This window comes from Thunnus maccoyii, chromosome 5, assembly GCF_910596095.1.
Source record: "Thunnus maccoyii chromosome 5, fThuMac1.1, whole genome shotgun sequence".
Taxonomy (NCBI): Eukaryota; Metazoa; Chordata; class Actinopteri; order Scombriformes; family Scombridae; genus Thunnus; species Thunnus maccoyii.
Window position 1 is genome coordinate 15429086 of NC_056537.1, and position 13386 is coordinate 15442471.

General features: G+C 39.8%; 2 protein-coding genes across 3 annotated transcripts; one reads left to right on the plus strand and one right to left on the minus strand.

The window, feature by feature from the left end:
- Positions 1-527: 527 nt before the first annotated feature.
- ppp1r32 (protein phosphatase 1, regulatory subunit 32) lies at positions 528-5703 on the plus strand. Of its 2 annotated transcripts, none has more exons than XM_042412322.1 (12): positions 528-566; positions 806-985; positions 1084-1222; positions 3988-4150; positions 4290-4335; positions 4479-4579; positions 4704-4769; positions 4909-4995; positions 5077-5142; positions 5257-5351; positions 5434-5538; positions 5619-5703. In XM_042412322.1, the coding sequence occupies exons 2-12, from the start codon at positions 880-882 to the stop codon at positions 5635-5637; spliced, it is 993 nt and encodes a 330-aa protein (XP_042268256.1). In that variant the 5' UTR covers positions 528-566; positions 806-879; the 3' UTR covers positions 5638-5703. The 2 variants fall into 2 exon arrangements, with proteins under 2 accessions (XP_042268256.1, XP_042268255.1); XM_042412321.1 differs by having other exon boundaries at positions 561-645.
- Positions 5704-8263: 2560 nt separating this feature from the next.
- Positions 8264-9460, minus strand: LOC121898125 (leucine-rich repeat-containing protein 10B). The gene has a single exon (XM_042413067.1). It carries the CDS (start codon positions 9458-9460, stop codon positions 8264-8266), a length of 1197 nt encoding a protein of 398 aa, XP_042269001.1.
- Between the last annotated feature and the right edge of the window lie 3926 nt (positions 9461-13386).

Consider the following 13386-nt stretch of genomic DNA (forward strand, 5'->3'; position numbering starts at 1 on the left):
TACTGTGAAGAGTCAGAATATGAAGAGTATGTGAGGGTTACTATGATATTACTACTTCTACAACTGTCTATAGTAGTAATAATATATTATTGAGGATGGGGGGTGTGTTTTTGAAAAAGCGTGTGTTGGACTGTGCAACAGGAGACCTTGAGGTATAGATCATATGCAGTAGTTGTTGTTACTGTTTGCTCTGCTCCAACAACAGCGTTTGTTGTTCTAACAAAGCGCAGAAAACAGAATTAATGTTGCAGACATCAAATGAAAATCTTTCCGTATTCCCTGCGGTAACTTTAATACAATACAATACAAATAATACAAAGGATGATATCTTTTTTTTTTTATAATAATCAAATGACTTTCAAGGGACTAATGTTAAAGAGATACAGCAAAGCACATGCCTGATACACAATAGAAACATTATGTGGTGTTAACTGAGAGCAGGCAATCTTTCATTCTGGAGTCATTCTTCTGCTGTAATGTTCTGGCCTTGTGCTGAATCTCCTAGCAACAGAGACATGTTTGCCTACAAAACCACCTGCAAGACAGACAGGTGAACAAGCTGAAGAGTAAGTGAAGCTTTTCTCTGCTGTGGCAGATTCTTTTCAGTGGTAATTTATATCCAGGGTTAATTAAAAAAATAGCAAGGTGACTTCTCTCTTCACTCAATCATTTGATAAAGAGAACACTCATTGCATTGTTTCACTTTTTTAATCACTTTTTTTCAGAGAGCTTTAAGTTTAGTTGGATATTGTGAAACCTAAAGCAAGAGTTTCACCATGTTTCCTGCTTTTATTTGTGGTTACAGCACTGCCCACATGCCCTGAGGAGTTTGCTATCCATCACTGTTGTCAGTGAAGGTTTCCATTACAGCAGTCACAGATGGCTGAGCAGGGGAGGATAGTCATGCCGACTGTCGGAGCAACGGGCGACAGGGGACGACTGACCAGCAACAAAATCTACAATACTTCTTACAGAGCTTCTTATGGTGAGAGTGCATGATGAGCAGGAAAGGATAAACAGAAATAGCTTCGATCATGACTATCAGGATTCAGATTTGAATTCTGATGGCCAATATTTGTACAGGTGCAACTGTCACCAATGCAGACAGGGTGAACTTCAATGCTCACCTTGGACGTCCAAGTGGGACAGGCTTCACAGCGAACCATAGGCCAGCTGTATATTACAGACCCAGTTTGGACCATATTGACAACCCTCAGTTTGGGTAAGTGTCAGGGCAGGTGAGGGCTGCTCCACAGGCTTCAGCTTAACTGATTTCTAGACCTTCACTTTGAAAGGTCAGTTCAGTCAAATCACAAAAAACAAAACATATTTTCTTACCTCTTGTGGTATCTGGTCATGCTGATAGTTTTGGATTAATTTGCACAGTTTTTAAAGGCCCTTCACTCCCAGACAGGTGTTTTCAGTCATGCTGGCTGATTAGACCTCTGCTCAGGTTGATAGTGGGTGGATCCATGCTGGTAATTGAAGGATAAGGCTGATGAATTTCTGTATTTTTCTTATTATTAACAAATCTCATGTGCAGAACCAAACCAACAACGAATTGAACAACACGAATTGTGTGTGTATCCAAAGCCTGATATATCTTATTCCTCTGTGCCGTAGAGCTCTGTTGTTGTCCAAAAACTATTAAAAACACTTCAATGAGCCCCACTCCTGCACTGAGACTGAAACCTTGATCGCTGTTATTATTCTTTGGAGCCGTTTCTAAACAAAGTAATGTAACAATGGTCTTCATGGTGAAGGAACATGTCACCCAGTGCATCGGTCTGACTCACTGATGTGTTTCTAGTAGTTTTTGGACAACAACGGAGGTCTACGGCACAGAGGAATAAGATATATCAGGCTTTGGATACACACACAATACTTGTAAGTCAAATCAGTTCATTTTTGGTTTGGCTCTGCACATGAGATTACTGACAATAAGAAAAATATAGAAAATTGCCAGACCAGCATGTACTAATAAGAATCAGCCTTTTTCACAGAAGACACTTTGACATGTCACAGTTGGAAAATCACAGGTGAAAATGATACATTTAATGATACCATAATACATTTAGCTTTGGTTTCAGGATCCTGATATTGTGCATGTTGGCTCAAATTCACACTGGGACACTTGAATAGAACAGAGCCATAATGTTATTAGTAACAGCTGCGTTTTTCCTATTATACCTACTATGGTATCTAAATGTCTGAAAAAACCTATGATACAGGTATAATTTGTTACGTCCTTATGTGCAACAAAACTAACAGGAGAGGAAATGTCAATCAAACACAGTTTATATGCTGCTGCACAGTCCTGTGATGAGGTCTAATCAGCAAAAATGATTAAAATCCCTTGTGTGGATTCAGGATTGTGGTGATTTTACTTATTTTGGCTGATTACACCTCTTCTCATGACTGTGTGAGCCTGTGCAGACTGTGTTTGATTGACATGTCCCCCTTTTCTTCTGTTAATTTTGTTTCATCTGCTCACTGGTGCATTTAGCTTCTCACGTAATTCCCAGCATATCTCATGCCGAGTTCATGTCATATGGGATGGATGATAGAGATGAGAAAGATTCCCGCTTTTACAACCCGCGAGCATTCACGTCATCAAGACAGTTGAATGTATGATTACGGAATTAGTCGTGTGAGATTTAAAATACTGAGCACATCTATTAAATATAGCCTTTTATATTTGAATGACGGCCTTTTGGTTGATGTGAAGCATCCATATTTGTTTGGTTTTTAGGTGTTTCCACGTTATTAAGTGTCAAGTCAGATATATCAGAGCTTTTAGGGAAAATCTGAGTTTCCCAGTCGTAATTATGACTTAGATGTTGATATGAACGCTATTTACAAGTTGGAAACTTTTTATTACGATAATTTCCACAATAATGTGAATGTGGCATGATCCCACCTTTAACCTGAGCTGAGGTCTAATCAGCCATAATAAGTGATTCGTAGCGTCTATAGTTGTGATGATGAAACTCAATTTTGGTTTCATCACTCCAAATAACTTTGTTCCAGAAGTTTTGAGGCTTGTCTCGGTGCCGTTTGGCATATTGTAAATGGGCTGTTTTGTGGCATTGGCACAGTAACAGCTTTTTTCTGGCAACTTGACCACGCAGCCCATTTTTATTCAAGTACTTCATTATTGTACATCTTGAAACAGCCACATGCAACTTTCAGCTGAAGTTGCATGTGGGTTTTTCTTTGTAATCTGAACAATTTTCCTGGCACTTTTGGCTGAAATCTTTGTTGTTCTACCTGACCGTGGCTTGGTATCAACAGAACCCTTAATTTTCCACTTATTTATCAGAGCTTGAACACTACTGATTGGCATTTTCAAATCTTGGGATATCTTTTTATATCCTTTTCCTGATTTATACAATTCAACTCCCTTTTCTCCCAGGTCCTTTACAGTTCTGCTTCTCAGTATCAAGTACAGTCAGAGCAGCCCTGGATGAAATGTGCAGGGTCTCTCAAGAGCTAAGAAACTATTTATACACAGACACTAATTACAATCAAACAAGTCACAGGTGTGGAAACTTACCCTTCATAGCCATTTAAACCTGTGTGTGTCAACTTGTGTGTTTATTATCAGGCCAAACATTCAAGGGTATGTAAACTTTTGTTCAGGGCCATTTTGGTGATTTCAGTTATCATTATGATTTAAAAAGGGCAAACACAATTATCTGAAAATAAATGGCTTCATCTGACCACTATCCCTAAATAAAACAAAAGTTTTCAGCATAATCAGTCATATTTTCCAAAAAATGGCCAATATTTCACAAATTCTACCAGGAGGTGTAAACTTATGAACGCAACTGTACCTCTAGAAGCAGGGAGGAATGTACGTATTTTGTCATCTGATTTTTTCAGTGTTTGGATTTTTGTAAATCAACTTTCTAAATTTTATTCAAGTGAAAGTGATAAATGAAGTGAAGTGTTACCTCAAAATAAAAGTGTTGCTTTTGTTTACAGACTCCTGTTATCTGACAGTTTCATGTCTCAAACCAAGCGGCATTACCAGCCTCACATCCGGACCGATAGTTCGACGTCTTTGCCAAACCTCGTTAACAGACCCAGAGAGAGCGGCTTCCATCAGCTGAGGAATCAGCCCAAAACAGAGACTGTGGAGAAGAAGGTCAGGTCTAATATACAGGATCATATAAAGACAACATTTGGAAGATGTTTAAAAAGTGTCACACACATCAAAGATTCTGAATAGTAACTTTCTACTCTTTATATTGATGTATATTATCTTCATGAATTTGTCTCTTTAGACAGAATACCAAAGATTGTTTGTGCCCCATCGTCTCACATCAGCAGGTAACTTAAAGCCGAAAACAGATACATCAAAAATGCAAAGCTGCTGTAGTTGTTATGATAAAGTGTCTTCTTTATCTTCTTTAAGTCTTTTTAAAGTTGTTTGTATAAATGGTGCATTTACACTGTTGGTGAACTTCCTGTAGCTGCAAAGAACCACATGACTGTGGGTCCAAAAGGAGAAACTGGTTTCACTGAGGGAACAGACCTTCAACTGAACACATTTCAGGATAAAAAAAGCTGCATGGTTTGTAAAGTTTACTGACTGTCATTCTTGTAAAAGAGTCAGACATACAGCATTACCTCACTCTCTGGAGGTCTATTGAGTTACTTAGTTCTCATCAACTTTTTGGTCTTTTGCTGGCATTCAGGTTGAACCTCGCCAGACACACAACTCACTGATGAAAAGTGACTTTGTGCCACCAACATTTCTGCAGGTTGACCCACAATATTTATTCACCCTTAACTCTCCTTTATGTTGAAAAAAATGTTTTTTATGTTGGAAAAAAGAATGTTCTTGTATTTTGTTTTGCACAATCTGTGAGGTTTACGTGTCTTTCTGTGTTTGTGTTTGAGGGCACTGAGGCGACACCGAGCCTGCGCAGCCATTCTTCACGAGAAACAGGATACACTCGAGGTACCTTGGCTCCTTTGGCCTGCCCAGTGAGTACAGAGCTCCTCCCAACCAGCTGTAGCAGACTGAACTGATATCACAACACTGACATCCCTCTCCTCCTATACCAGACCTCCCTTCTGCCATCACCTGAGACTAAAATTAATACACCGACTCAGAGGATGATTGGGAAAAAGGTTAAGTAACTATTTATATTTTCTCTACTAATAACAAGTAATATCTCTGTGTTTGGAGCCGCTAAGGTATCTGGATGGTTGAGATTTGTTTTTCATCTGTTCTTGTCTTTTCAGGAGCCTTCTGGGTCTCTTCTCAATGCTCCAAACAACCAAGCTTTCCCTAGCACACCTTTTGACTGTTCCCACTTCACTACCCACTATAAGAGCACGTAAGTGTGTTTGGTACTAATATTGAAGTACACGTTAATCTGACAAATATCCATTTTTAAAAAAAAAGACTTTATTTTCTAGGTTCTGTCATCATGCTGATCTTGAAAAGTTGAGATCTGGCCACACCGGTGCCGGCATCATCAACTCTAAAATGGACAACGGCTACAATCGTCGGGACATGGACAGGTACACACATGTTGCACACAAACAGTCCTGTCATGCACACGTTTCCTGTGACTCACATACACCTTCTTTTTATTTCACAGGTTCATCTTCAGGGGCTAGACCTTCACACAACTATGTGGCTACTCATTATAAAAATAAAATATGGTGTTTCTTGGTGACACATTACTGTTGGCTCTTACTTCCTTATGAAAGAGTCAGTAGCTGTGAGAGGAAGCACTGTTGCAGTATTACATCAACTCCTGAAAGTCTTAATCACTCCCCTTACGACAGTCCTGTCAAAAAATGGCCAATTTTTAGCTCTTTGTGGATTCCTTTTTGTCTGAGTTGAAAAGCTGCCAGTCAGACAATTTTGTAAAGTGAGTCATGTGAAAGCCAAACAGAGGAGTGAAGCAGATGATGCATCATCTTCGACCGCCTCACTGTCACTGACCTACAGAGAATGAGAGAGTGTAAACTAATGAGCAAAATAATTATACTCAGTCTGAATATGGCACCGATTCCCATGGACGTCTGCGGAGTGTCAGACTGTTTTGCCACCCACAGCTGTGGAACGAGGAGCAGAGTGCCGACTGAGGAGGATTGTGTTTCCACCAGTGTCACATTATGTGTCATCCAGCTCCGTACAATACACCTACTGTGGGGAAACTCTTGGAAACTGCAGCGGTTTTACTTTTTCCAACATGAGTCAAATAGACACAAGACTGCTGCGTCAAAGACAGGAGACACATAAAACCACATGGCTTGTCGGCAAAGAACTGTTTGTTGTCAGTAAACATAGAAGATAGATCATGTTTAATTAGCTGCAGATGGAACATCTTCCCATGATGACACTGAAATAATGTCCTACTCTTAGAATAAGTGAAAAATGAGGTGACATAATTAGATCTGAAACCTCATTTAGTCAATTAATCCATTAGTCAATCAACAGAAAATGAATCAGCTACTGTTTTGATAACTGATGATCTTCTGAGTCATTTTCATTTCAACATTTACTGGTTGCAGCTTCTCGAGTGCGAAGATTTGCTGTTTTTCTTTGTAATATATGAAGTAAACTGTGTGTCTTTGGATTTTGGAGTTTTGGTTTGACAAAATGAGACTTTTGCAGACATCATTGTGGGCTCTAGGAAGCTGTAACTAGCATCTTTGAACTATTTTCTGACATTTTATAGACATAATGATCAAGGAGGTAGTTGACAGATTAATTAATAATGAAAATAATCGTTGGCTTCAGTCATACAGACAATGAATCAACTAATCTTTTAATTGTCTTTGAAGCAAAAATGACAAATATTTACTGGCTCCAGCTGCTCAAATGTGAAGATTTTATGCTTTTTTGTTAGTTTTCTGTGATTGAAAAAACTTAATACTTTTGGTTTTTGAACTGTTGGTCACACACAAACAGGCAATTGATTATGTCAACTTGTGCTCTGGAAAATTGTAATGGCAATTTTTCACTATTTTCTGACATTTTACAGAAAATCAATCACTTTATTTAAGACAATTACGTTTAAAAAATAATGAAAGTAATAATTTGTTGCAGCTCTAGATGTAATGCAAACATCCATATGTGAAAATGGGGATTTTTGTATGTAAAAGTTTGAAATTTAAGAAAAGCAGTCATCATCAGTTTGAGTCTGCTCTGCAACACAAGAGTCAAGACATGCTGCCACTCGAGCACGGCTATAAATATTTCAGTGTTGGGATAAATATTTCACTCTTGCAGTCAGATGTGAGAAAAAGATACGTGGAGGGAAAGAGGATTGGATTACACACGGGCACCACATGAATAATGAGTGTAGAGATGAGAGGAGAACAAGCGGCGGGCCTGCTTCACGTTAAGAGACGGATGTAGAAAAGGTGTAGACACTGATAAAAAGGAGTATACAAAGGTCACCACAGACTTGAGTCTCTGACCTGCAGGGGGCTTCAGGTTTTTTATTTGAACAAAAACATCTTCCTGCTTGACTCTTGTGTCAGTCCACTTCATGTTTGGAGCCTCCCCTATGGACTTGCCTTTTATGGTGAGGCACCCCAGCTATTCATCCCTCTAATAATCCTGATGTCTCTCTCTCTTTCTTGGCACTGACACTTAAAGGACTGCTTACACAACAGTGACAACGGACGACGAGTTGTGTTTAGCGTGTCATAAATATTTTGTAAATCAAAATCCAGTACACACATTTACACGGTCTCGGTTTACAAAAATAGAAATAAGCCGAGCCGAGGTGCACTGGCAAGCACGTAAAACAGACACTGGCCATGATGTGTTGAAATACAACAGTCAAGTAAACAGAAGCTGGTGGTTTCACGGCTTCCCAGTGAAGAAATATCACCCCATAAATGATTGACACTGACTTCATCAGCTGATTTAATATTTAATAATGGAAGACTTGGTCTCCTTTGTACACTCATGAAACAACTCTAATGTAAATCAGCCATACACACTGACACACACACACACACACACACACACACACACACACCACCTGAGTCCTGCTCTGATTTGACAATTTGCAGCTGATTGAGATTTCATAATGCCCAGCTCTTTCATTTTCACAGTTAACAACAGATAATAAATTAGCAGCAAGGCTGAAAAATGACAACCCCCCCCCCCCCAAAAGTCACACTCTCAACTTGTGTCAGCTTCTTTCAAAAATATTATCTGTGGATTGTCTGTCATCCATCTCTTCCTGCCTGCAGATTATCTGGATGTATAAGAGGTTTTTCATGCCCCTTCATCCTGTCTCTCCGTGTCCTGCAGCTCCTCATACTCGTAGTCCATCTGTGCCCTCTCATACTCCAGCTCCTCGCCCTCATACTCGAACCCCTCGCCCTCACATATAAGCTCCTCAGTCTCGTATTCAACCCCGTCCTCATCATATTCAAGCTCAGCACCATCGTACTCTATGACTGGCAGCTCCACATCCCCCTCCTCCTCCTCCCCCCTTGCCAGGGGCTCTTCCTCCCTGATGTCTGCATCCTCTAAGGTCACTACGGCTCCGTTTGTGGTTCGGTTTGAGCTGCTGTTCTTCAGGATGCCGTGAATGACTGGCTCCTCTCCCGCCAGAGCCGATTCCTCTGCTTCTTTCTCTGCGGCCTTTCGTCGTCTCTCCTTCATGGCCTCGCGCTCCTCCATGAACTCTGCAGCTCCTTCCCCGACCAAGAGCACTTCTGGGCCCACTTTAGGAGGGTCCTTGACCGGGTTGTGGTCGTAGGAGAACAGGCGGAGGGCTCGGAGGCACTTCAGGCTGGGGAACTCTGATATCTTGTTGCGGTCCAGGTCTAATATCTCCAAGCCCTCCATGCGCAGCAGGACTTTGGGGAAGGTCTGAAAGCGGTTCCCGTAGAGCCATAATCCCCTCAAAGCCTCCATGCGGCTGAGGTCAGGAGGCAGCGTCTTCATCCGGTTGTCCCCTATCTGGAGGGACTTGAGGTTGGGCAGGTCGTACAGCTCTCGGGGGAATCTCTGGAAGTAGTTGCTCTCCACCCACAGGCAACGCAGGCTCCGCAGGTTGGTCATCTCAGGCGGGAGGCTCATCAACCGGTTGCTGCCCAGGTAGAGGCGAGTGAGGTTAGTGAGCTGGCAGATGGCCAGAGGAACGTCCTCCATCTTGTTAAAGTCGAGGGCGAGTATCCGCAGGCCGTGCAGCTGGGTGATGCTGTCCGGCAGAGTGCGCAGGCTGTTCCCACAAACATACAGCTTCTCCAGATGCATCAGTCCACAAACACGCGACGGTAACCGTTTAAATTTACGGTAGCTCAAGTCCAGCACAGGATCTCCGCTCTCCAACAACTCCTCCACCCCAAGTGGAAGCTCATCCTCGACCTCCTCCTCCTGTTTCTTCTTCTTTGTGATTTCTGCCTCCTCACCATCCTTCTCCTCCTCTTCTTCTCCCTCGCCTTTCCTGGAGGAGTTGCCCATGCTGTGGGTGGCCTGCCGCCCCTGACTCCTATGTGAGTCAGGACAGAGTCATTTGACGAGGTAGTGTCTGTGACAAGTTAAACCTCAGCGCTGGAGCTGCTGTTGTTTTGTGGTTGATCCCACCGGCTGCAAAGAGCATCATGCTTCAGGCCAATTAACACTGTCTCCATGTTTCAGCAGTTTGTCAGGTGTCCCTTTGTCCCTTCATCTATTGCCAGATCAGAAAACTCGAGAATATCTAGCAAAATGTGGAGTAATAGTAATAGTAGTAGTAGTAGTAATAATAATAATAGTAGTAGTAATAGTAATAATAGTAGTAATAGTGCTGCTGGTAGTTGAGCTCAACAAAGTACAGCTGAATTTTGAGCTGAAATTGAATTCTTGCAGTCCTTACCCTTTCCTCTCCTCTGTGACTCCTTCAAGGCTTTTTGAGAGAAAGATAGTGTGCGGCTTTGAGGTCACTTGTTCACGTGATCCGGACAAGAAAAAAAGTGCCACTTTAGGACGTTAAACAGTCAGTTGCTGTGCCTCTTCCTGCCGGGTGTCGGTGGATAAGCCCACAGTGTGCTCAGCTCAGTGACCTGGCTCCCGGCAAAGAAAAACAGTTAATGGAAGTCTGTCTACTTGTTAATGCAGCTGCTGCCTATTACAGGCTCAGGTCCTCTGCTGTTATAATCCGCACCGGAGAAAGAAATTGCACATTTTGGAGAATTGCAGTGCTGACAGACTGACTGACTCAGCTCCTGATGTTGTCCGGTTCTCTCCATCAGTGTGAAGGTTTACATTCAACTACTGCCTCCCTCCCTCCCTCCCGCTGTAACCGGACCAGGGGGCATTCACATCACATGGTCAACTGTGTGTGTGTCTGTGTGTGTTTGTGTGTGTGTGTGTGTGTGTGTGTGTGTGTCTCTGTGTGTGTTTACAAAAACTCAATCTCCTATTCATTCGAGTGTTTTAAGTTTTTTAAAGCAATATTTTTTATTTTTTTTAAAAGATTATTGCAGCACTTTCAGGTTTAAACATTAAGAATTTCTCATTTATTTTTTCATTTTTATTTTTTCATTTTGAGCTCAACCAGCTACAACATTTGGTACGATGCTGCTTACAAAATAGAACATCATTAATAATCCAATGATGAAATAATAATAATATGCTAGTATACAATATAATAATAATAATGAACTTTATTTACATAGCACTTGTCTTAATATTAACAAAGTACTTTACAAAAAGAAAAATCAGACAAGGCAGATAAAAAGAAAATAGAGACAATAAAATGAATAGGTTCAAATAAATGAAAACATATATCAAACACTTTTTATAAGCTTTTATAAAGAGACAAGTTGTAAGAGATATAAGTAGAAGTGATCAAATTAGCGTGTCTGAGTTCAGCAGGCAGAGAGAGTTTGTGAGCTCTAATAACAAAAGCCTGATGACCTTTAGTCACAAACCGTGACCTGGGAGTAAACAGCAGGGATCTTAATGGCCGAGAGGTCACATACCAGGTCAATAAGTCAGAGATGTATGTAGGTGCTGGGCTGTGTAAGGCCTTAAAAATGAGCAATAAGATTTTAAAACCAGTGTCAAATTTAACAGGGAGCCAATGTAAGGAGGCAAAAAACCCAAATATAACCCTCTATGTGCTTTTACATTTGATTATTTAAGTACATTTAGTTGATAATATTTTTACATGCTGTACTTTTACATAAAATTTTTAAGGATCTGAATGCTTCTGTATCTAAAGTCAAAGCACTTATAAAGAATTGTCTCTTGTACAATTACTGATGAATTATATGTTCAATTTAAATGTATTTGTTTATTTAATAATTTTTTGTGCAGTTTTACACACACACACACACACACACACACACACACACACACACACACACACACACACACACACACACACACACACACACACACACACTCACATTATCAGGAGTGTGTGTGTGTGTGTCTTGTTTGTCTCAAAGAATATACTATTGTCATGTAAATATCTCACATAGAGGCAGGTAACCTGAGATACAATACTCATCAGAAATTAAGGACATTTTGCTATTTAGCCTTTAAATCATCATATAATGAGCAATAAAATATAAAATGGACTTCGTCGTCAGTCTTTTCTCTCAGGGAGAACAGATTTTTAATTGGGACTTTTTGCATGGACACCCCTGGATTAGTGAGATGAAATCCTTATTTCTATGATTGATTTTATTTTTGTTTTCCAAAAACACAACAGCAACTTTATATTTCCATCTCACTGCATTTCAGAGGGAATTATGGTACTTTTTACTCTTTACAGATTAAGTATTTACATACAAAACATGAGATCAGTTTATGAAAAATAAGAAATTGTCATAAACTGTATATAAAATAGTTACAATTTGTCTAAATTGCTTAAACCCATTTTCCAATCCAAACCCAACACTGTTGTAGTTCTCAAATCAGTTTATATTGAGCAGTGCTTCGTTTGTCCTGCAAAAACATTTAACTTGTTTGTCAAAAATAAACAATTTCATTAACATATTCACCTCTGCAAAATATGACAAAAATGAAAGTAGAGCATGAATACATTTCTTGATACAACAAATTCATGTAAATTAGGAACCATTTAGAAATTAGAATAAATAATTAAATCCCTCTCAACGCTTCATTGGCTTTCCAAACCCTCCCATCTTGTATTTGGTGCAGCTCTTTCCCTCATGTCTCTGCTGTGACGTCCTCACAGGCAGCACGTTGTCTCTGTCCTCTCTGTGTCCACCTCTCCCTCTGACCGCCCTCAGACCCTCTCTGATGTCTGTCTGCTCCATCATCAGTAACTTTAGTAGCTACACAAAACTCAGTTTTGCCCTCTGTGAGAAATGACTGCTTAGGAGTTGCATCTGTAAACTACATCTGACAGCATGACATAAGCACTAAAAACTGAGGATGAACATTTTACAACTTATCGGTTAGCAGTTGTTGTTGCATTATTACAATGCCAGATTACTGAGAATATTAATGATTCATGTTTGGAAGGTCATAATTTTTGGGTGCAGTGTTTTGCATGTGTGGATTTACATAAAGAACATGTTGATAAATGTGCTGAAGAGTAATACAAACCAGTTGAAAAATGAATGTAATCAACTTTGCTCACCGAGTCATTGCATCATTGGATCAAGCAACAAGAAATGCATGCAGTGTTTTCTGTGGATTTGAGAGTTGTACACAATGTGTTTAGAATCATTATTTTCATTTGTCCATTGTGCCAAAGCAACGGAGAAAAACTGTAAGTAGGTAGAACCTGAACACTATCTTAAAGATCACATTTTTTATGTATTTAAGATTGTATGAATAATGAATAACAGAGAAAAGTGCTTGCCAAAAAAGCAACCAGTTCCTCTACAGTATTTTCAGATTAATTGTGTTATTACAGTGGGATAAGACAAAAGTCACGTGTAAATTAGATATTCTCTGTTTAAATTTGTGTTGCACTCTATTCCAGACATGTGCCATTGTTTTATTATTACTTAAGTCATGTCAATTTTATTTGTATAGCCCAATATCACAAATCACAAATTTGACTCAGCGGGCTTTACAGTCTGTACAGCAATTCAACACCTTAGACCCTCAATTCAAACAAGGAAAAACTCCTTTAAAAAAAGCAATTAAAAATCTCAATCTCAATCTGATTCTGAGAAACTCCAGAAAGATCCACCTCAAACAGCTGCAACATGAAAATGATACTTATATATAATAATTCACCAATGAATAATATATAATAATTTAACACTGACAGGAGTCTACGCTGCATAATGAGTGCTTTTCACATTTTACAGATGATACTTTTTACTGCAGTAACAATTTGAATGCTGGACTTTTATATCTTTATATCGTGGTATTACTACTTTTACTTATCTAATACTTATATATATGATCTGAATACT